Source organism: Naegleria lovaniensis, assembly GCF_003324165.1.
Source record: "Naegleria lovaniensis strain ATCC 30569 chromosome Unknown tig027, whole genome shotgun sequence".
Classification (NCBI taxonomy): Eukaryota; Heterolobosea; class Eutetramitea; order Acrasida; family Naegleriidae; genus Naegleria; species Naegleria lovaniensis.
Window position 1 is genome coordinate 478,433 of NW_025407849.1, and position 22,068 is coordinate 500,500.

General features: G+C 36.8%; 11 protein-coding genes across 11 annotated transcripts; 8 read left to right on the forward strand and 3 right to left on the reverse strand.

The window, feature by feature from the left end:
• Positions 1-37: 37 nt before the first annotated feature.
• On the forward strand, positions 38-2,961 carry C9374_006483 (uncharacterized protein; the record flags this gene model as incomplete). The annotated part of the gene is made up of 4 exons (XM_044696348.1): positions 38-379; positions 577-1,407; positions 1,532-1,552; positions 1,669-2,961. The coding sequence occupies 4 exons, from the start codon at positions 38-40 to the stop codon at positions 2,959-2,961; spliced, it is 2,487 nt and encodes an 828-aa protein (XP_044547174.1).
• Positions 2,962-3,026: 65 nt separating this feature from the next.
• C9374_006484 (uncharacterized protein) lies at positions 3,027-3,938 on the reverse strand (the record flags this gene model as incomplete). The annotated part of the gene is made up of 1 exon (XM_044696349.1): positions 3,027-3,938. One exon carries the CDS (start codon positions 3,936-3,938, stop codon positions 3,027-3,029), a length of 912 nt encoding a protein of 303 aa, XP_044547175.1.
• A 400-nt stretch (positions 3,939-4,338) lies between these two features.
• Positions 4,339-5,265, forward strand: C9374_006485 (uncharacterized protein; the record flags this gene model as incomplete). Its single annotated transcript, XM_044696350.1, has 2 exons — positions 4,339-4,472; positions 4,902-5,265. 2 exons carry the CDS (start codon positions 4,339-4,341, stop codon positions 5,263-5,265), a joined length of 498 nt encoding a protein of 165 aa, XP_044547176.1.
• A 651-nt stretch (positions 5,266-5,916) lies between these two features.
• C9374_006486 (uncharacterized protein) lies at positions 5,917-7,557 on the forward strand (the record flags this gene model as incomplete). The annotated part of the gene is made up of 1 exon (XM_044696351.1): positions 5,917-7,557. The coding sequence occupies one exon, from the start codon at positions 5,917-5,919 to the stop codon at positions 7,555-7,557; it is 1,641 nt and encodes a 546-aa protein (XP_044547177.1).
• A 116-nt stretch (positions 7,558-7,673) lies between these two features.
• C9374_006487 (uncharacterized protein) lies at positions 7,674-8,432 on the forward strand (the record flags this gene model as incomplete). The annotated part of the gene is made up of 1 exon (XM_044696352.1): positions 7,674-8,432. One exon carries the CDS (start codon positions 7,674-7,676, stop codon positions 8,430-8,432), a length of 759 nt encoding a protein of 252 aa, XP_044547178.1.
• Positions 8,433-8,807: 375 nt separating this feature from the next.
• C9374_006488 (uncharacterized protein) lies at positions 8,808-9,143 on the reverse strand (the record flags this gene model as incomplete). Its single annotated transcript, XM_044696353.1, has 1 exon — positions 8,808-9,143. The coding sequence occupies one exon, from the start codon at positions 9,141-9,143 to the stop codon at positions 8,808-8,810; it is 336 nt and encodes a 111-aa protein (XP_044547179.1).
• A 370-nt stretch (positions 9,144-9,513) lies between these two features.
• On the forward strand, positions 9,514-13,226 carry C9374_006489 (uncharacterized protein; the record flags this gene model as incomplete). Its single annotated transcript, XM_044696354.1, has 3 exons — positions 9,514-9,695; positions 10,155-10,984; positions 11,035-13,226. 3 exons carry the CDS (start codon positions 9,514-9,516, stop codon positions 13,224-13,226), a joined length of 3,204 nt encoding a protein of 1,067 aa, XP_044547180.1.
• Positions 13,227-13,493: 267 nt separating this feature from the next.
• C9374_006490 (uncharacterized protein) lies at positions 13,494-14,195 on the forward strand (the record flags this gene model as incomplete). Its single annotated transcript, XM_044696356.1, has 1 exon — positions 13,494-14,195. The coding sequence occupies one exon, from the start codon at positions 13,494-13,496 to the stop codon at positions 14,193-14,195; it is 702 nt and encodes a 233-aa protein (XP_044547181.1).
• Positions 14,196-14,362: 167 nt separating this feature from the next.
• On the forward strand, positions 14,363-15,870 carry C9374_006491 (uncharacterized protein; the record flags this gene model as incomplete). The annotated part of the gene is made up of 2 exons (XM_044696357.1): positions 14,363-15,311; positions 15,398-15,870. The coding sequence occupies 2 exons, from the start codon at positions 14,363-14,365 to the stop codon at positions 15,868-15,870; spliced, it is 1,422 nt and encodes a 473-aa protein (XP_044547182.1).
• A 332-nt stretch (positions 15,871-16,202) lies between these two features.
• C9374_006492 (uncharacterized protein) lies at positions 16,203-18,234 on the forward strand (the record flags this gene model as incomplete). The annotated part of the gene is made up of 3 exons (XM_044696358.1): positions 16,203-16,562; positions 16,662-16,834; positions 16,926-18,234. 3 exons carry the CDS (start codon positions 16,203-16,205, stop codon positions 18,232-18,234), a joined length of 1,842 nt encoding a protein of 613 aa, XP_044547183.1.
• A 242-nt stretch (positions 18,235-18,476) lies between these two features.
• C9374_006493 (uncharacterized protein) lies at positions 18,477-19,872 on the reverse strand (the record flags this gene model as incomplete). The annotated part of the gene is made up of 3 exons (XM_044696359.1): positions 18,477-18,653; positions 18,915-19,158; positions 19,436-19,872. The coding sequence occupies 3 exons, from the start codon at positions 19,870-19,872 to the stop codon at positions 18,477-18,479; spliced, it is 858 nt and encodes a 285-aa protein (XP_044547184.1).
• Positions 19,873-22,068: the final 2,196 nt, after the last annotated feature.

Sequence of the window (22,068 nt, forward strand, 5' to 3'; positions counted from 1 at the left end):
TTATTGAAGCGGCGCATGAAATTCTATTTTAAAAAAAATGCAAAAACTCAAATCACAGAAGGCTTCGACCCTGCTCAAGCAAGCCTCGAATTTGCTATTACTCAACAACACGACAAATAATGGCATGAGTAGTCGGAGGGGAACGATACAATGTACGGGAATTATCAATGACGTGATCCGAAATTATGGAACAAGTTTTAAACATCAACATCGCCAATATGGTAACAAGACATCGGCCCTTGTGATGGATCCGAATTCGGAGATTCATAATTTGTCTTCATCGTTATCTTCATCGATAAGGCTTTTAAATCAATTGGCAACACAACAAAGAGCACAATATCATACAACGAGCGGACTGTTGAAAAAGAAGAAGGAAAAGGTTAGTGTCTTATTCCGATAACGATGAAAGTACATAATTTTTGGGTAATGAAAATTTAATGACGATGGTCTTTTTCGACGTGTATTCTACTTTGAATCCACTATTTTCAATCATTGTTTAAATAATATCATGTGATGGTACATCATCATTGGAATGATGCTTATTATTTGTGTGATATCACTATTTCACAACAACAGGTTGAAGATGAAGAAAAAGAAGAAAAGGAAGAAAAGAACAACAAGGATGACGACGAAGATGACACTGGCGAGAAGCAAGAATCAAAATCTAGAAAATTACGTCTTTTGGCCCTAGCTGTCATGACTGGTTACTTGCTCCTCTATTTAACTCCTGCAGGTCCATCACAATCTCAAAAGTTAAACAAGGAAATCACCTTCCAAGATTTTGTGGATAGATACCTCGGAAACACAAATTTGGACCACTTGGAATATGATTTGAGAACCAATGAAGTCTATGTCTATCTTAAAGACCCATTATCAAGTGGAAGTTTTGTTTATTCGGGAGTTGATAAAAAGGAGAGTAGAGGTACATCAGCTGACGATGTTGCAGCCGCATCTGGTATTCACGCTCCTGCTGAGAGAAAAGAGCACAAGGGATCAGTTTGGGGCCCATCTAGCGATTTTAATTATTATTTCCAAATGATTAATGTAGATGCATTTGAGACAAGACTTCAAGATGGAGAAATCGAAAAAGGAATTCCTCCATCTATGAGTCCAAAAATCATTTATACCGGTTCTCTTGATTGGCATTCACTTTTGCCAAGTCCTTTCACATTGTTCTTGGCCGGTATCTTGTTGTGGTCATTCACTGCAACTGCTAGAGGAATGCCTGGCCTTGGAGGAATTACCAAAACGCCAGAAGCTGTCAAACAAAAGGTGAAAGTGTCATTCAATGATGTGGCCGGTATGGAAGAAGCCAAGGCAGAAATTCAAGAATTTGTCTCATTCCTTAAAAAGCCAGAGCATTACAAGAAATTAGGTGCCAAAATTCCAAGAGGCGCCATTCTTATGGTATGTTATTTCCGACTGAAATGCAATCAATTTTGATTTTTTAACAATTCCTTTTGATGTTTCGTTCACTGTTGAAATTTTAATTTTTACCTTACACAAATGAATGTGAATCAAATTCAAATAGGGACCACCAGGTACTGGTAAAGTAAGTGTCAAGTTTTACATGGTGTTTAGGTTAATTTCTTTGTCATTTTTCATCACATGAACGATTATGTCAATATTCTCATTGAACAAAATTCAAATCTCTTTCCATTTGATTAGACCCTTTTAGCCAAAGCTGTTGCTGGAGAAACTGATGTTCCATTCTTTAGCATGTCAGGCTCAGACTTTGTTGAAATGTTCGTCGGTGTAGGTCCTGCCAGAGTCCGTAACTTGTTCAAGAAGGCAAGAGAAACTGGTCAAGCCATCATCTTTATCGACGAAATTGATGCCATTGGTAGACCAAGAGGAAACAGCATGTACGGCGGTGGCAATGACGAAAGAGAAAACACTCTCAATCAATTGTTGGTCGAAATGGACGGCTTCAACGAGAATCACAATGTTATTGTATTGGCCTCTACCAACGTAGATGTCGAAGGATTGGATCGAGCATTGTTGCGTCCTGGAAGATTTGATCGACAAATCACCATTGACAAACCTGATCAAAAAGGAAGAGAATCCATCTTTAAGGTTCACTTGAGAAATATCAAGAAAGCTCCTGGCTTGGAAGATAACATTCCTCGTTTGGCCGAATTGACACCTGGATTCACAGGAGCCGATATTGCCAACGTGTGTAATGAAGGAGCAATCTTTGCTGCTCGTGAAGGTAAAAAACAAGTCGAAATGGAAGACATGGAACGTGCCATCGATCGAGTGATTGGTGGAATTGAAAAGAGAACTGCACCAATTTCACAAAAAGAAAAGAAAGTCATTGCGTATCATGAAGCTGGACATGCTTTGGTCTCATGGTTCTGTAAACATTCAGATCCATTGTTGAAAATTTCCATTATTCCAAGAGGTAAAGCACTAGGATATGCTCAATATGTTCCAAAAGAGCACTACATTAGAACGAAGGATCATTTGATGGATTATATGGCCCAAGCTTTGGGAGGAAGAGTGGCAGAAATGTTAATCTTTCAACATTTATCGACTGGAGCACAAGATGACTTGCAAAAAATTACAAGAATGGCCTATGCAGCAGTGAGTAGTTTTGGTATGAGTGAAGCTGTTGGACCAGTCTCGTATCCACTTCCAGGTGATCAATCCATGGCCTTCCAGAAACCATACAGTGAAGAAACTGCTGAGGTCATTGATCAAGAAGTTGCCACAATTATTGAAGGTGCTCTGAAACGAACAAAAGAAATTCTCACAGAAAAGAAGGAGCTTTTGGAAACTGTCGCTCACTACTTGTTGAAACATGAAACTATGAATATCGAACAATTCAGAGAATTGGTTGGACCATCACCATTCCCTGATAAGGAAGAGAAATTCCGTGAATTTTTAGAAAAGAAGAGATTGCAAGATGAAACTGAGAAGAAGAATAAGGAAGAATCAGAAAAACAAAAGTTGGATTAGAAGACTTGTTGCCAGAATAAATTATTTTGTGTTTTTTTAAATCAGAAATTTGTGTGTGTGACATCTCAATGATAGTCGTTCGCCGTGACACCTGTCAAAAATTCATGCACTTGCGACAATAATTTGCCAAGTTCCAGAACTTGGTTTTCGTCATCAAATGAAAAATTATCTTTCCATTCTTCATAAACATTGGGTGAGCTTCCGTCTGAATTCACATACGAAAAATGTGGTAATCCATAAAAAGCATGAGCTCCCTGTTGACCCAAATACAAAAATTCATCTCTATTCATTAATAATAAACACATGTCGAACTGCTCTTCTCTCAAATAATAACACACTTTTCCACAATAGCGATATTCATAGAAGTGATATTCACAACTCGTTCCAAATCCATAAGGGTTGTTGCTCGTACTTTTCAGTGATCGTTCCACCAAATCAAACTGTTCACAATCTTGTTCAAATTCCTTTAAAATATCAAAAGCCATTTGTCGATCCTCTTCATCACACGCTTCATCACACACACTATAAATATTCTTCTCAGTTCGACCTGTTTCAATAACTTTAGTCGGATTTTCCAATATTGTTCCAATAATATTCTCAAAATCAATCTTTGGAATGTGTCTAAAACATGCAGCAGTACATTTATGAGATGATAATTTCAAATGTAACCATTGAAAAAGTTCTCTACTTTTCACTGATGTGGTACTACTTGCAATCATCATATCATCATTATGATTTTCAGAAATAATAACTCGAGTCTCGGCCGAGTTATCAAGAGTCAAAATTTCGAGATCGCAAAGACTTGTCAATGCTAATGCATTCGGATGATGATGATCGGAATGGACTTGATTTAGTTTTCGTTTTAAAAGACGATTTCGTTCTTCCTTGAAGGCATATTCTCGTTTGGGATGAGACGGTGGATCTTTGGGGATGCGCGGATTGCGTGGAAGGCGTGAGCGTTGTTTGGTTCGTGCCATTTTTTTTTGTGTTTTTTTCCTCCTTTCCCTTGAATTTCAACTTCCAATTGCTGTCTTCTTTTACGATTTCTTAAGCAATAGCCACTGCACGTTTATAAATTCTCTATTGTTGAAATCTATTTAAATAATAGTTGACAAGGCATTTCGCTATGAGTGAGAGAAGTAGTTCGAAGAATTTCTTCTTTGGATTTCTCTTCTTCTGTTTTTGCTCCGAATCCGAGTTGTTCATTAGATAAAATTGGTTGCCTCTTGAAGAAGATACAATTACAAACAGATGGTGAAGCAAATTCACTTGTTTTTTCTTGACCATTGACATGTCTACAAGGGTAATACTTTGTAGACAAGTGAAACAGCAATGTGTTTCTTTCTAATTACGAATTTATAAATTCCCACAAAAAAAATGCCATCACATAAACGAAAACAACAACCCAATCAACCCAAAGGAGATAAAAACAACAAGAAATTGAAAAACAATTCAATTTCTAAAACCAATTCAATGAATTACGTTATTGAACATCCGCCCTATCTGAACAGGTTGGTCATCAACAATCACTCACTGCTATTTATGATGATCATACGAACAACGACGATACTGATAACGATCAATTGAATAAGACATGGTTTTGTGATATTTCAATCATCACCATTCAACACTCTACATCATCGTCACAACAAGTTTTCATGAAACGCATTATTTTCCCACTTCCCAAAAGAGTTCCATTGCGAATCAATTTCTCTCCAAAAATACCATATCGTCAAGCAAGCTAATGGGCTGTCTTGGCATTGATATCCGCAACCAATTATTGTTTGTGTTGGACGGAATTAGATTCATTGCAATTATTGATTTACAACAAAAAAAAATCATAACTCGTTTGACATGTAGACATTTATCTACCGCTTTAAGATTTGTGAAAATGACAATTCACTACTTATACCTTTTAATAATCAATTTCATAAATATAGATACAATGTTCCCAAAATTCTGGCATGTCAAAAACAAGAATTACAGCATGTTTGGTCATTTAAAACCACTCCAGACGTCGTGTTAGGTCATTCAGTTGTTGATATTTATGATGATCAAATAGACCATCATGGAAGTGGTGTAATTTACATTTCTGCAAAGGATTACATTTTAGTATTGAATGGACATAATGGACAATTATTGAAAAAAATTGGATCCTTTTTATTTGGACATGGTGCTGGATTGAAGTTGGTATTGGATGGAAATAGAAATCTATTGGCTTGTGAATATAAAAGAACCCATAAACTTATAACCAGAGATGGCCATATTATCATGAAAATTAAGAGACACCCAATCACTATGTGAAAGACATTCTCAATGATCCTTCATCCAATAATTTAATAGTGGTTTATGAACACAAACGTAGTGGTTGTACGTTAATGGAGGTTTGGTATCCAAACGGAGAACTTGTAGCTCAAAGAAATATTGGTGATGTTGAGGATGATGGTGTTTGTTTGAATGAACGTACTGGAGAACTATTTGTCAGCAACAGTATTGGTCAATCTTTAACAATTTTTCAATAGTCGCCAAAACTGGACAGGTGAAATGTTGAGGTTGAGTGAAATGATTGTCATGCAATAATTTCCTGAATTTTTGTTATTTTTTAATGATATTTGTTTCATGATTAATGATAACAAGAGTTTTGAGTTATTCGTTCAAATTTTTCTGTATCAATTGGGTGTTTATGGTTCCTTTATCTTAAAAAAAATGTTTCTCTCTGAATTGCCTGTAGATTGCTTGTTCCACATTTTTTCATTTCTTCGAGTGTACGGAAATGAAATTTATTCTTGTATGCATGTGTGTCGTGAGTGGTATGAAGTGATTGATCACTAGGAGATGTTATGGTCCAATCTGCTTCTAGATTATTGTCGGAATGAATTTCCATTGCAGACGATGAATTCTGAAAATACATCATCTTTTCCAAATTCTATAATATTACCTCCGTTATCATCATCAATGAATCATCGGAAAGCCTCTTCTTCTTCAACCCATCCAACTGATTTCATGGGAGTTCAACGATTAAAAACGAAATTATTGAAACATTACAAACAGAAGGAGGTGGATTCGGTAGTGTACTCGTTGCTTCAGCATGGGTTCACCCACAACAATGTTTACCAATGGATGTTGGAAGGTGAGACACTGGCTCAAAAGTTTTCCATGAAGACGAAACAAAAAGCAGTGCTTTTCCAAATCGTAGTGATGTTTCATTCTGATATTCTACTTTATCTCGTGAGGATTGGACCACCTCCAACACATACACTTCTCCAATCTATGCTTGATCCTGATGGAATTTTATGTGAACAGTTACGCCAAAGTTTTGTGCTCGCTGAATTGGTAACATGTAAACCAATGTACTACCCAGATGATTGGAAGATACTACAAATATGGAGACCTTTACTCAAGCTATCCCATGTAACCACCTTGATCAGAGACTTTGCCATGGAATATAAAAACGAATCACTACAAGATATACAACAAAAGTATGAAACAAGGCTGAAACAGCGTGACTCCCTTCTCTCAGCTCTTAAAATATTTCTCAAAGATGGAAATCACTTAGTAATGCCTAAAAATGTTTTCGAAACTGACGCTTTTGAAGAATTAGTATTTTATTTTCTGATCCATAGCTCTCAAGTAGCAGTTTTAAAAGATTTAGTAGATGTGATTTTTCCTGCACATTTGAAATGGAAACATTGGAATGACGATGTCAAAAATCGTATATTTTGTATGTTTCTTCATGTACTCAATGAAAGATATGCAAACAGAAGAATCAACACTTTTGAAGAATTTTCTAAAGAAATTAGCAATTTTGTCACTCTATTGAATATTACACAAACCAATGGATTTCCAATCTTATTTATATGTATGGGCCGATGGAATCATTGTGTTGTAGATTTATTGAATCGTTTCAAGCATTTAGCAACAAAAGAGCAGATGAAAGTAGTATTTCATTCAGAACTCGTAACTCGAGACATTCCACACTATTACCATTGCATATCGTTCTTGATACGTAATTATGAAATTGATCCATTTGAAGTTGTTGATAATGAGAATATCATTTACAAGCTTTTACAAATAGAACATAGCCCCTTCAGTATTCAAATGTTGCTGTTGCCAATTATTGAAACACTTGGATTGAAAAAACTTAGCTTGAACGCAATATCATCATCACTGAATACTGAAGATCAAATTCGCGTCGCTCTGCAGTCAAAATTATTTTCATACGGCAATGAAATTTTGAGGTTAAATCTAACCTTTGTGAATACCTATTTGGATCCAATTGTATTTGATGGAGAGGTCATCCTTGAAAGGCTTTATACAATGCTTGATATGGGCTATATTGGAATTGATTTGTATAATTGTTTATTGAATCATTGCAAAATCAAATGGAATCAAGCCGATGAGATTGGAAACTCCTACAATTCACTCCATGAATATGTCATGATGCGTCACGAAGAGGAATATCAAGAAACGAAAAAGAAAGCACAATCAGATCAAAAATTATTGCTTCTTGATTCGACCAATCCAGTTTCTGTGTATGTGTATTGTGAAAAGATTTTGACAACCAACATCAAAAATAATATGGTAGCCACGTGTTAGTCAGGTCAATATACTTTCCAACGGATTGAGGTTCAATTTCCTTAAACACGTGTTTTACGGAATTTTTAAATGATCAACCAAAAAATCAGATCGAATAATGAATTATAATTAAAAAAATGAACCGATTTGATCATCACGCATCCTCATTCCGATCATCATCACAATCATCACGCAATATTTTCTCCATCTTGTTGGATAGCAGTCCTCTGAGTAAAGATGTCCAATTGCACTTGTCCAAAGTATACGGATTGTTAACGGTATTGATGGGAATCTCGGCTTTGGGTTGTTACTTTTCCATGTTCGTCTATCAGTTGAATGTAACCATGTGCGCACTCTTGACTGTTGTGTTTGCCTTGTTATTATATTTGAGTCCTGCACACCCAGAGGTACCTCTGTTGGAACAACGTTATCGGTTGGGATTGTTGTTGACGTTAGGCTTTTTTGAAGGTGCTTCTCTTGCTCCGATTGTGTACTATGCTCTCTCCATTGATCCAAACATCATTTTCCTTGCCTTGTTGGCTACTACTGTGGTGTTTGTTTCCTTCTCTGCAGCTGCCTTGTACTCGGAAAGAAGAGAGTTCTTATATTTGGGTGGAGTGATTTCCTCTCTAACCTTGGTGCTCTTCATTAATTCACTCTTTTACACGAGATTTTCGTTTGACGTTTCTCTGTATGGTGGATTGATCATGTTTGTCTTGTATGTGCTCTATGATACTCAAATGATTGTGGAAAAGGTGAGCATTGTAGGATCCAAGAATGCAGATGCCATTCATCATGCTTTGGAATTATTTATTGATTTTGTCCAATTGTTTGTGAGAATTTTGATACTCTTATCAGAGAAGGAAAAGAAGAAGAATAATAATAGAAATAATTAATTTATAAGCTTTGTACATTGATTACAAAGGCATGAAGAGGAATCATGCATTTGGAAACTCCATCCTTACACAAACAACACGTTTCAATAAATAAATATTAAAAACCAAAACAACGAGTCATTTTTGGAGTTGTCGAGCAGATGCCACCAAAGAATTTCTCTCAATCATTACCCACAAACTCCAAAACCTCTTAAAAGCTGTTGTCTTGTCATGATACCAAGAGCAGTCTATACGGGGGTTGATAGAGCTCGATTCCAGGACTTGTTCAATTAAAATCCATTGTCCTCAATAAGGAGTGGAGAGTTGGAGACACGTTACATTGAATTTGCTTCTTATTTTTTTTTCGGTAGATGTCTGAACTTGCATTCAATGTCGTTAACGTGCTGGTTTGTTGTTGTCCCTGTCATTGATATTCGGGAAAGAACCAGTGAGCCATTGAGAGGAAGGAATCTCAAAACTTTGTTTCATTGGAGACTCATCTCTTCCAAAATCGAGAAGACCTTGTTTGACATCTTCATGCACTGTTGGATCATGCATGGTTGTCGTCATCATGACAACTCTCAGATTCGTGGCTTGTATGGTAAACAATGGTCTGCTGAAAATACAACCACTCTCGGAAGAAGGGTTGTCATTGAAAATTCTCTCGACACAACTACTCGACGGTGTCAATAATCTCTTGAAACGAGAGAGGAGAAGGTGTTGAAGGTCCATATTGTTTTTTTTTGTTGTGCAAATAATTCCTCAAAAGTGCATTGAAACGAATGTCCATAAAAAGAAAATTGAAAATTTATGTGACCTATCCCACGTTGTTTCACCTTTTCTACTTTGGAACAGCTTTAATAATTGAAATACCTCTGCATTGAGTACACTCCTAATTAAAATGTGAAATTTTAAGAACACGAAAATAACAGTTTCTTCTCAAACAGATCATCTGCATACTCAAGATTGAAACATGGTAGATATGCTTCTTCTTCTTTTGAATCATTAAAATCATTTGGATGGATATTGATCAGTGCACTGTTGAGATGCTCTTTTATTGGTTTTAAATTCAGTTTCAATTTAAAATTTCCGAAAACAAAAAATGCTTCAAAACAACAATTCAAAGCAACTCTTGCAAGAAGTGGATGCCAATATTTCCTTCCCACAAGAAGAAGAGAAGGTGTTGGCCTTCTGGAAGGAAATTGATGCTTTTAAAACAAGTGTAAAGATGTCTGAAGGAAAGAAGCCATATTCATTCTATGATGGTCCTCCATTTGCAACAGGGTATGTACTAGTTTTGGGTGTTCGGAGCCTCAGAGTTGATGATGATTTTTAATTTGTGGATTTATAAATTCCATGTTATGATTACTGTACTACTTGATATTATCAATGATATGGCATAATTATTTTGGAATTGAATCTGTCTCGTGATATCCCACTTTTCACTTTCTTTAATTTCTTCATTTAGCGTATGTGTTTCATTTTGATTTTCTTGTCATTCTCTCTTACATTTGTTTCAATAATCTCCAATTCTTGTTGACTCTTATTGTGTGTAACCTATTGATGTTACTCGATACCAAAAATGTTATCATGATGATGATGATTTGGATATCCCACAAATTCGTGATATCAACCTATTGTTCTATCATCACAATAGCATCCTCACTACGGACACATTCTTGCAGGTACTATTAAAGATGTAGTCACCCGGTACGCTCACCAAACTGGCCACTACGTCGAAAGACGATTTGGATGGGATTGCCACGGTTTACCAATTGAGTTTGAAATTGAAAAGATTCTCAAGAGAGAAATGATCGAAAGCCAAAAGCTTCTCTCTGAAGAAGACATGAAGAATGAGCAAAAAGTGAAGGAAAAGATTGCCTCCATGACATTGAGTCGTGCTGACATTGAAAATTATGGTATTGCCAGGTACAATGAAAAATGTGAATCCATTGTCATGAAGTATGCCTCGGATTGGGAAGAAATTATTACCAGATTGGGCAGATGGATTGATTTTAAGAATGACTACAAGACCATGAACTTTTCATTTATGGAGAGTGTTTGGTGGGTATTTAAACAATTGTGGGACAAGGGTCTCGTTTATAAGGGAGTTCGTGTCATGCCATACAGTACAGGTTGCACGACTCCACTTTCAAACTTTGAAGTGGCACAAGGTTACAAGGATGTTCAAGATACTGCCATTACTGTTGCTTTCCCAATCATTTCTAGCGATGAACGATTCAAAGATACTAGCTTTTTAGCTTGGACCACCACACCATGGACTTTGCCAAGTAACTTGGCTCTCTGTGTCAATGACACCTTTGATTATGTGAGAGTTTATGACGAACAAAAGAAATGGAACTTTATTATTTTGGAAGAATTGGTGCCAAAGCATTTCAAAAAAGCAAAGACCAATGGAAAATTCAAGGGTGCTGAATTAGTTGGTTTGAAATATGAACCACTTTATGATTTTTATCGTACTGAATTTGGAGCAGTTGCATTCAAAGTGGTTTCTGATGACTATGTCACTAACACAAGTGGTACTGGTATTGTCCATCAAGCTCCAGGATTTGGTGAGGACGACTATCGTGTCTGCTTAAAACATGGAATTTTTGATGGAAAGGAGTTTTACCTCCATGTCCATTGGATGATGTAGGTCGTTTTGTATCACCAATTGATAAGTTCAAGGGAATGTACATTAAGGATGCCGACCATCACATTTGTGAAGATTTGAGAGAACGTCTCAGATTATTTAAGAAGGAAGCCATTGCTCACAAGTATCCTTTCTGTTGGAGATCTGATACTCCACTCATTTACAGAACTATTCCTTCGTGGTTTGTTGCAGTAACTGAATTGCGAGAACGATTATTAGAAAACAACAAGAGAACTTACTGGGTACCAGAACATGTTCAAGAAGGCAGATTCCACAACTGGTTGGCTGATTGCAAGGATTGGACCATTTCCAGAAGTAGATACTGGGGTACACCAATTCCAATTTGGATGAGTGACGATGGAGAGGAAATGGTTGCTGTTGGTTCCGTTGCAGAATTAGAACAATTGAGTGGCGTGAAAGGTATTACAAACCTTCACAGACAATACATTGATGGAATTACTATTCCAAGTCAAAAAGGAACTGGTAAGATTTTGAAGAGAGTTACTGATGTGTTCGATTGTTGGTTCGAATCTGGTTCAATGCCATACGCACAAAACCACTATCCTTTCGAAAATGCTGAAAAATTCAAGAACACCTTCCCTGCTGATTTCATTGCTGAAGGTTTAGATCAAACAAGAGGTTGGTTCTACACTTTGTTAGTCTTGGGTACTGCCTTGTTTGATACTTGTCCTTTCCAGAATGTCATTGTGAATGGACTTGTTCTGGCTGAAGATGGCTCCAAGATGAGTAAGAGTAAGAAGAATTATCCAGATCCAAAGTTGGTTATTGATGAACACGGATCCGATGCGTTGAGATTATACTTGATCAATTCTCCTGTTGTTAGAGCTGAACCTCTCAAATTTAAAGAAGCTGGTGTCAGAGATGTCGTGAAGGATGTCTTGTTGCAATGGTACAATGCCTATAGATTCTTTGTTCAAGCTGTGAGACGATATGTTACTGAGACTGGAGAATCCTTCAACAGTGATATTGCAAACTCTGCCAAGATTGAAAATATTATGGACAAGTGGATTGTATCCTCCAGTAACAGTTTATTGAAAAATATTGCTGAAGAAATGAAGGCCTATCGGTTGTACAACGTTACACCAAAATTAGAAACCTTTATTGATCACCTTACTCGTTGGTATGTCAAGATGAATAACAAACGTTTGAAGGGTGAACAAAAGGGACAAACTAAGGAGGATAGATTATCTGCTTTGTCTGCCTTGTTCATTGCATTGTACAATTCTGTGAGAATTATGTCTCCATTTACCCCATTTTTGTGTGAAAAGATGTATCAAAATCTCAAGAATTTACTTTCCAAGAGTGAAGCTAGCGTTCACTTTGAAATGCTTCCTCAATGTGATGAGAGTAAGATTGATTTAGAAATTGAAAGAACTGTTGAGTCAATGCAAAGCGTTGTTAAGGTTGGAAGAACTTTGCGTGTAAGAAAGAATATTCCTTCAAGAACACCAGTCTCTGAGTTCATTGTTTGCAATGTTGACGAAGATTTCATAAGGCGAGTTAAAGAAATGGACTACTTCATCAAGAAGGAACTTAACGTTCATGGAAACATTGTGGCAACTAATGACATTAGACAATACAGCGTCAAATTAGAGGCAAGTCCTGACAATAGACTTTTGGGACAACGTTTGGGCAAGAAGTTTAGAGAAGTGAATCAGGCTATCAAATCATTGACACACGAACAATTGGTTCAATTCTTAAAGACTAGAGAACTCGTATTGTGTGATGAAAAGATTACTAGCGAAGAGTTGATTGTAATCAGCAAGTTTGTTGGAACTGAAAAGAATTACTTTGCTGATGATTGCAGTAATGGTACCTTGATTCTCAACACTGAGATGAGCCAAGAGTTAATGGAATTAGGTTTCTGTAGAGAAACAACAAGTATGGTCCAACAACTCAGAAAGAAGGCTGGTTTGAACTTTGATGATAAGGTTGATGTATTTGTGACAGGCAAGAACTCTTCACAAATTGTTGAAATTTTGAAAAAGCACAGCTCTTTCCTCACTCAACACTTGAAGGGTATGGAAGTTTTCTTTGAAACACCAAGCTCTGAAAGAACAGTGGTTATTGATGCCGAGTTGAATGTTGACAGAATTAATAATGACAATAATCTTGTTGTCGTTGTAACTTTGGTCAGATAAATTATTGAATTTATTTCTCTTCCTCTTAGTTCAACTTTATACCGGTGTTCGTATTCATTTGGAATGTAGTTGATATTCCTGGCCTTGCAATTAAATTAACTCACCCGCTCCAATTTTGGTCATTTAAAGCTTGTCCAACTGTCAAGCAAGCATGCTATCATAAAAAAACGGTCATCCATCTCTCTCTCTTTTCACCCACTCCAACGAACAAGTCAAATTGTTGCACCTGCAGTGTAGACTACTGAACAATAACGACAAGACGACCACATGTCATCTTCCCCGTCGTCGTCGTCGACCTCTTTCATGACCACGACACGAATTTCAGCCACAACAAGCTCTTCAGCCCTCGGAAATCATGTCAACCATAGTGTCTCAACTGCTGTAAATAATAACAACAATAATGGCAACAACAACCATAACAACAGCAACACTAACAACAATAACACTCCTTCATCTCCATCCACCGGAAATTCTCTTCTCAATTCCATTAAACGAAAACTTACCAAAACATCCGAAAAGCTGTCGAGTCCAAGAATCACTAAGAAGCAGCAGGCATCATCAGTTCCTAATTTACAAACTCGATCGAATCTTCATGAAAGTACAAATCATAATAATAGTAGTACTGGTAGTAGTAGTAGTACTTTTAATAATGATCATCCTGTCTCTCCTCCGATGAGTAGTAATAGCAATAATAGCAGTAATAGTAATAGTAATACCAATAGCAGTCCTCAGACAAAACGTAAAATTCCTCTTCTTTCTCTATGGAATCTTCATCCAACGAGTACGTTAACTGTGGCCACACAAAATACAAAAGAAGCTTTGGAAACCTTTTTGGATGAAACTCTTCAAGAAGTTCCTCCTCCTCCTTCTTGTTCTTCTTCGAATAATCATGAAATGGTTTCATCTCCGAGAATTTCCATTGTGTCAAACGTTCAAAATCTTTGGATCGAAACAGTCACTCGAGTTTAGGAACAAATACAGCAACAACGAGTACGAACAGTGTGAAATCACCTCGTTGTCATTCACCCATTTCAAGTTCTACTGGTGTCATCACTCTTGGAAGTCAACAATCTGCAAATCCTTACTTGAACAGTTTATCAACTCATTCAACAAATTCCACAACAAATTCGGCGACAATGACAACAACGACAAGTGCACTTCTACCCTCTTCGGTTGTGACTCCACAAAGTTGTGAATCTTCTCCATTTTCTCCAAGAGTTTCATTTCAACGTTTAACCGTTGGATCCTTAATCGATCATGAACAAAATTCTGAAGAAAATTTTCATCTTTCCAATCTTGTTGTCGCTGCTGATCAACAACACTATCATCGTATTGAGGATGAATTTTCACAAATTATGAATTCTGAAATTGGACGTGAACTTTTCTTTCAATTCATTCAGAAATCATCTCATTCGGAACAAATTGAATTTTTACAAGACACCATTCGATTGTATCAAGATAATGCATTGTTATTGACAACAACGACAAATGCAAACACATTTCCCAATTCAGCTCTGTCACCCGTGTCACCGAGAGGAAGAAGAAATTCAAATGTGTCCCATCCTCATGACACAAATTCTGCAACTTCTCCAACCACAAATACCACAACTGTCAACACGACTCAAATGTCCTTTTCTCAACCAACACATTCATTTGTATATTTATCATCACCAACTGCAGAGGCCAATACTTCTTCATCTTCTCTCAGTAGTGGCAGTGGAACGAATGAGGACACGAATTGTTCATCAACAAGTAGTAGTATCAACACAGCTAATTCATCATCACCCATGATAGGAGGTTTGAAGAAACTTGTCAAATCCAAGTCACGAGCTAATAGTGCTTCCTCAGATCCCAATGACAAGGCATTTATTTCGACATCGGAAATTTTAATGAAATACAAGCAACAACAATTGCAAAATATTCAACAGTCACTACTGCAACAACAACAGCAACAACAAAATTCGCCTTCAAATTCTCAACATGGAACATTCCACTCACATATTTATGTTGGATTTAATTTATTACATGTTGAGAAATTAATTGACAAATACATTTTGGAACATTCTCCAAAAGAGTTAAATTTGAGTAAGAGACAACGACAAAAAACTTTGGACGCTTTTGAACGATTGAAGAATGAGAAATTACACTTTTTAAATACAATGTGTATCCAGAAAGTGCACAAGTCTCAGAAATTCCTCATCATCTCTATTGCGACATGTTTGTGAGCGAAGATGAATTTATTGAAATTTTTAGAGATTTAATTAATGTTATTAATTTACAACTTAAATTGGAGTGTTTCAGAGATTTCAGAAAATCTCCAGAATATTTGGAAGCAGTCGTGAGTGAAAGTAGCAACGATGTGAGCAGTGTGACAGGAATTTTGAGTAGTCAAAGCAAGTATCCAATCGACACGATTGCAACTCCAAGAAGATTTTTCAATCGGAGACGACTTTCAGAGAATGATCTTTCACATTTAAGGAATAATTCGACTGAATTTAATGGACATGCCTTGTTACTTTCTCCGAGAAGAGATTCCACATCAGGTGGTTATTATTCTTGGCTGCAACCCAAGTCCAATGCTCGATCCTTGTTGAGAAATATGAAAAATCCACTCGAATTATTTATGGTGTTGCACCATCGGTGAGAGATCTTGTCAATTTGATATATGCCTTTGATTCTAAGACCAGATTTGGAAATATCTCAAAAAAGCTTGATGGTGAACTCTGCACAACAAGTACCAAAAGCAAAATTTCGTACCAACCAACATCTCAAACTTGAATCATGAAGGGTACCATGGATGTGGCATCAACTCGTGGTGAACTTTGTCAAAGTTTGTTTCCAATATCATCTCAACAATGATACCATGCCACATTGTGTTCAGAACACACAAAAAATTGAAATAACTTTGAAATGGTCTATCTTGGAAATAGCATTAGCAGCAACAGCAACAAGAACTACAGCAACAACATTACAACCATGAAGAACACGATAGAAATTTACTTGAATCCAATATCAACAGACCATAACAACTCTGAAGACCTTTTCATGATATTAACATTGAAATGCATCAACGTTACCATTCGAGAACAGTTGAGAGAAGACAAGTTCCATTTAGAAGAGACAGAGCAATTATTAATGCAATCTCATACACCAGCAGATATTGTTTGTGTGATTGACAAGAGTGGATCAATGAGTGGTGAGAAAATCACACTCGTGAAAGACACTTTGGATTTTGTCATTGGAGCTTTAGGTCCTAAAGATAGATTATCCATTGTTTCATTCGATGATGAATTCTTTACCAATTTAAAATTGACTTCTATGAATATGGATGGAAGAGTAAGTAGTGATAGTTACAACAGTCCTTGTTCACAACACCATTTTGAATTCCACGTATGAACTTTTTTTTACAAATATGGTTAAAAAATTGTGTCACAGAGACGTGGATCAATTTCAGTTGAAAATATGAGAACTGGTGGAATTACCTTCCTGTCTGGTGGCTTGTTGCGAGGTATTGAAGAAATGAATGCCATTCCCAAACATGCCAGAAATCCCTCAAGATCTCTCTTATTATTTACAGATGGAATGGCAAATAAGGGAATTACTAACACGTACGTTGTGATCATGCGTTTGATTTCACAATCTTGATGATTTACAAACCTTTATGATGGAATTTGTACCATGGATTTCAATTGGATTTAGTTCCTTGCTTATTCAAGCGATAAGAGATCCAACAAAAGATTATTCTATTCATACATTTGGATATGGTGAAGAGCATGACTCGAATATGCTTTCAGCTCTTGCAGAAGAAGGAAATGGAATGTATTACTATGTGAAGGATCAAGCATCGATTTCGAAATGTATGGTTGATTGTATTGGTGGAATTTTGACAAGTCAAAAAAGAAATGTCAAGCTTACTTTGACAAGTGACACTATGCATTCAAGTCATGTACAAATTCTTCAAGTCTTTGGTCCTCATGAGCTTTCATTGGACGGCAACTCATTTTCAGTATGTTACAACGATTTACAAATGGAAGAGGAGAAGCATATTGTGATTAGAGCGAAACGTAAACTGTCAAATGTCAATAATCACTTGGCAAACTCTCAAAATTTGGACAATTTACAGATCAGAGTACAATTAAGCATGAATGATATTCAAAACAATTACGAGATGGAAACCATTGAAAAGATTGTACAAGCTGATCAGTCCTCTCTCGACTCTCACTCCAAGTTGCGCTGTCACTTGTCAAGACAACAAGCAGTTCAAACATTGAAAGAAGCCAAAGAATACTTGTCAACTTTGGGTCATCCACTGAATGGCGCTTGCAACATTCTAAAGAATGGTCTCGAACACATTCACTCACAACATGTACTTGGAATTGATCCTTCTCTCAACTCTCCACATGATGCGTTGACACTTTATATTTTTCACACTTTACAAAATATTCTAGCTGAGTGTGAAAACAGTAACTCATCTTTTAATGTATTAAGCCGTATGAACTCACTTTATTACGAGTTATTATACGAACGATCTGTCAGTGATCCAACCGTGGACCAGTCGACACATCCTTCAACTGTCATCCACCAAACTCTTCCTCGTAAATTCTACGCTTACCGAATGGCCAATCGAACCAAATTCATGAAATGTCATAATTGTGGTAGTGATCAACATTTTTCTAGAAATTGCAACAAGGCAGAAATGTGTCACAATTGCAAACAAATTGGGCATTTAGTGAATCAATGTCCATTTCCTCAAAAATGTCATCATTGTGGTAGTTTTGAACATTTATCGAGACAATGTACTGCCATGATTTGTTTTAAATGTAAACAAGTTGGACATCGAGCCAATGAATGTACATTACTCGTTCAAGCAAGTGGTGGAAATCATTTCAATCCAAATGGAAAGGACAGAAATGATCGTTCGAGTCATGAAAGAAATGACTCGAGTCATCGAGGAAAGAAACAAGGACGAAATGATCATCACATAGGAAATTCTAGCACTCGACATTAAATGATGGAGCAATTTACTTTGAGGTGAATGCAGACAAAGCAGTCATTCTGTCAAATCAATTTGAAAATATGTTGCGGCTGAGTTTTTCTGCAATTCAATGAAGTCACAAAAATGAATCAAGAAATTTGTTGCATTTCAGTTGACACAATCATGATCAATGAAGTGAATTTAGATGTTATTTGACATTGGTGTTGTTGAAATTACAATTACAATTCAAAGGAAACCTATGTTACATTACAAAATTAAACCTTAGTAGCTTCATCATGCATTTCTTGATTCATTGATTGAGTAGAAACGGTGGCATTTTGTTCCTTCTTGTCATGATAATAAGATGATGTAGTTGATGAGGATGATACTGAATTACTTCTATTTCTCACGTGGTATTGAGCTTCCTGATCACTCTTTTCATTCCACAATGGCTGTACAACAACAAGACGAAAATGGCAAACACCACAACTCCAAGAGCTTGCACAAAGTAATCCAAAATGTGTAAATAACCTGCAAAAGTACTTGTTAAGAAGGATATAATGGCTGCAACAATTTGCAGGGAAGCAGTCAAAATCAGTCCGGACATGAGTCCAACAATTTTCGTGAATGGTCGATTCATGAATGAAACCTTTTCCTTGCAGAGGAAACATTTGAAGATGTTTTTCTCACAATGTGAAGTAACGGGCACTGACCACAGTGAAAACAACTAAATTTGCAACGTTGACAATAAAGAAGATACATAAAAGTACAATTTGGAAAGGAACAGCTAGGGTTCTGTTGAGAAGTGTCATTTTCACTAACAAGTTCAAAATGGCGTTGAGAAGAATGATGATACCTAAAATTCCACCAGTGATCATGTTAAAGGCAAAGAGCGACCATCTGATGATTATATAGGCCTTCTTGGACATGGCTCCAGCAGCTGCAGCTGTGGTCAAGCTGTTGTGTTTGTGATCAGTTTGGGAGAATGGAGGAATACGTCGTGATGATGAGTCATTGTAGTGTGATGACAAATGACAGCAATTTTACATGGTGCCATGGAGATGTTAGTTGATAATTTCGATATCATACCATATTTGTAATAAATTCCACCAAAGTGTGTGGACATGCGGTTTGGATACAAATCACGAAATTATCAAGCCAGATCCAATCATCATCATATTGTTATTAACATCCGTCATCATCAACTAACAATCAAAACGTTGTGATTACTTACAACAAGTCTTGAAGAAAACCAATAATGATAGTAATGGTCACAATGGCACCAAAAGACAAGGAGTTCTCAAATACAGCAAAGACCCACAACACAATTCTATAATCCAGCAAATTGGGAAAGGCAATCCAATTCGTGCCATTCATATAGACTGAAGTACCATTGTACACAATACGGAAAAACAAAGCAGCAAGTTCAACAACCACCAGTAAGCCAGTCAAAAAGAAGAGAACCGTTTGCTTTCGTTTCATTTCCTCTCGCAATTTGATGTAATAACCAATGAGTACTGCCAGTAACACAGTCAACACAATGACATAGAAGGCAGAATTACTGAGGGAAGCAATGTTTTCATTAGCGTCTGCAATTTTACCTTGAGTTGCGTTGATGGTTTGGAATAGAGTGTAGGGAAGAGAGAAAATATCTAGAACTGGTTCTGTCATCTTTGAGGTTGGTTTGTTGTTTGGTGTTTTTTTGTTGGATGTGGAAGGAGATGAGTGTAACCATCAGGACTCGCAGAAAATGACAAGATCTCAGCAACACGCGTTGGATTCAAGTTCTTGCGTTTGGCCCTTACCGCATATAAGGTGGCTACCCGTTTGTTCAAGCTGTTCCAAATCATGTTAGTGCTATCGTGATCTTGGAAGGAAGGTTGACAAAATGGATGGGTATCCAATTACGATGGAATAATTGTTCGAGGAAAGTATTCCCACGACATATTGGAAAAGGCAAGTCTCATTGCATTGTCAAACATCCTTTAGTGATGTTTTTCACGGATAAAGCAACACGATATTGGGCTTGTGAAGATATGATTATCTAATTATTTCAACACCATACTGTTTTTGATATCCAAGGCAACCGTTGCACATCTACAGACAAAATTCATCTCTACCAAAGCGAATGAACCTGACCTTCCGCGGGTCATCATGGATATCTCCTCGTTCTGGACTTTCTTCATTGGTCATCATGGAAGTTAAACTGTATGATATTCAAAAACACACCAGTTGGTAGTGTCTTCTCTTGTCCTTCAGCTTCTTCATCATGCAGAACATCATACGGACGCTTCATCACTACTCGATGTGAGGCATTTTGCTCCTCTCTTGATGCATCTAGAGGTTTCGGGATGACTTCCTAACACGATTCAAGTGTTCCAAATCTGAGAGATGTAATTTCAGTGGCCGTAGAATTTAATGTTCGTACTTTTGTGAGTGTGGAGAATATAGAGCCTTCTCATACTGGTAGTCTGAGTCCGAATGTAGATGGGCAAAAATGTGTTGTTTCTGTGAGAGTCATCATGATCATATTGGATCGTAGAGTATTTACATTCAAGCCAACCACCACTCTACTGTTGGTAGAACTAACAAACATTCAGAGAGGATCCAACAAGGTTCTTCTTCATGCCTTTCCGAAACATACGAAAGGCTTTTTCATATAACGGCGAATGCGTTTTCCATTCACAAAATTTTTTTCTAAATTTGGTCGTTGCTCTTCTTTACAAATTGTTTACTGTTTTCAAGATGCAAGCTTAATCAATTTAAAAAAAACTTTAATCTTCACTGAATGATGGAGTTCAAAACTTAACAACACTTTGTCCTATCTATAAAAAAATCGTTCATTGTTATTTGTCACGAAGACTTGAAGTAAATAACACGATTCATCATTCATTAACCATCGTTTCAAGTCAAACATTTCTATTAAGGTCTGAGGAAGTGGAATGATCAACAACAAATTCGTACCACTCTCGAACCAAATTTTGCTTTGGTGCTTTCATGTGTTTTTGACTTTATTTCTCCACATGACAAAGGGACATTAAAACATACATTCTCTCGAGCCTCATTATACTTTACTCTGTCAACATGAACACTCGACTGGAATTGTCAAATACGGGACTTGTTCTGATCACTCCTCTTTGCTCGTGGAGGACAGATAAAGCAGTCCATGTGACCATGCCGCATGTCATGAGAGATCTGATGATTATGTTGTTGAGTATACACATGAGGAGGAGGAGGTGCCATTGGTTGGTTTGGATGAGTTGATCGCTGTTGTTGAGTAAATGGTGGTTGATGCTCAATCAAAGGAGAACCACTTGAAAAGCTTGTTGGAAAAGAAAGTTGTTCCTCACGAGTATCAACATGGAAGTGAACATTCATTAAGAGAGTGAGGAAGAGAATGAAAAGTATAAGACCGGCTGTGAGTATTGAAATGTTGTTGTTGAATGAAAGAGAAGACATTTGGAGGACATACCTTTTAGCACCTTACACCTTACACTTTAGTGCCGTTTGCAATGGCAGGTAGTCCCAAAAAGGAGATACAAATAGCACTTAACACTGGATGAAAGTGTTTGTTTTGTTGACCAAGAGGTTTGGAGAATGTTGTCTCAGACAGTGAGATGGTTTACAGTCACAAGTATCAAATTACTAATTTGATAATAAAAGGAAATGGATTTCAAAGAATCAGATCTTGCCATTGGATATACGTGGAATGGATTAGGGCTTCCTTTTGTTCAGTAAGCGTTAACAAGGTCCCTTGTGAAGTCATCTGTTAGGCTGAATACAAAACACTCTCTTTATCACATAATTCATTCAATTGACAAAGTTCTGTAATCAAAGTTGCTCCATTTATTCTAAACTTCTACAAAT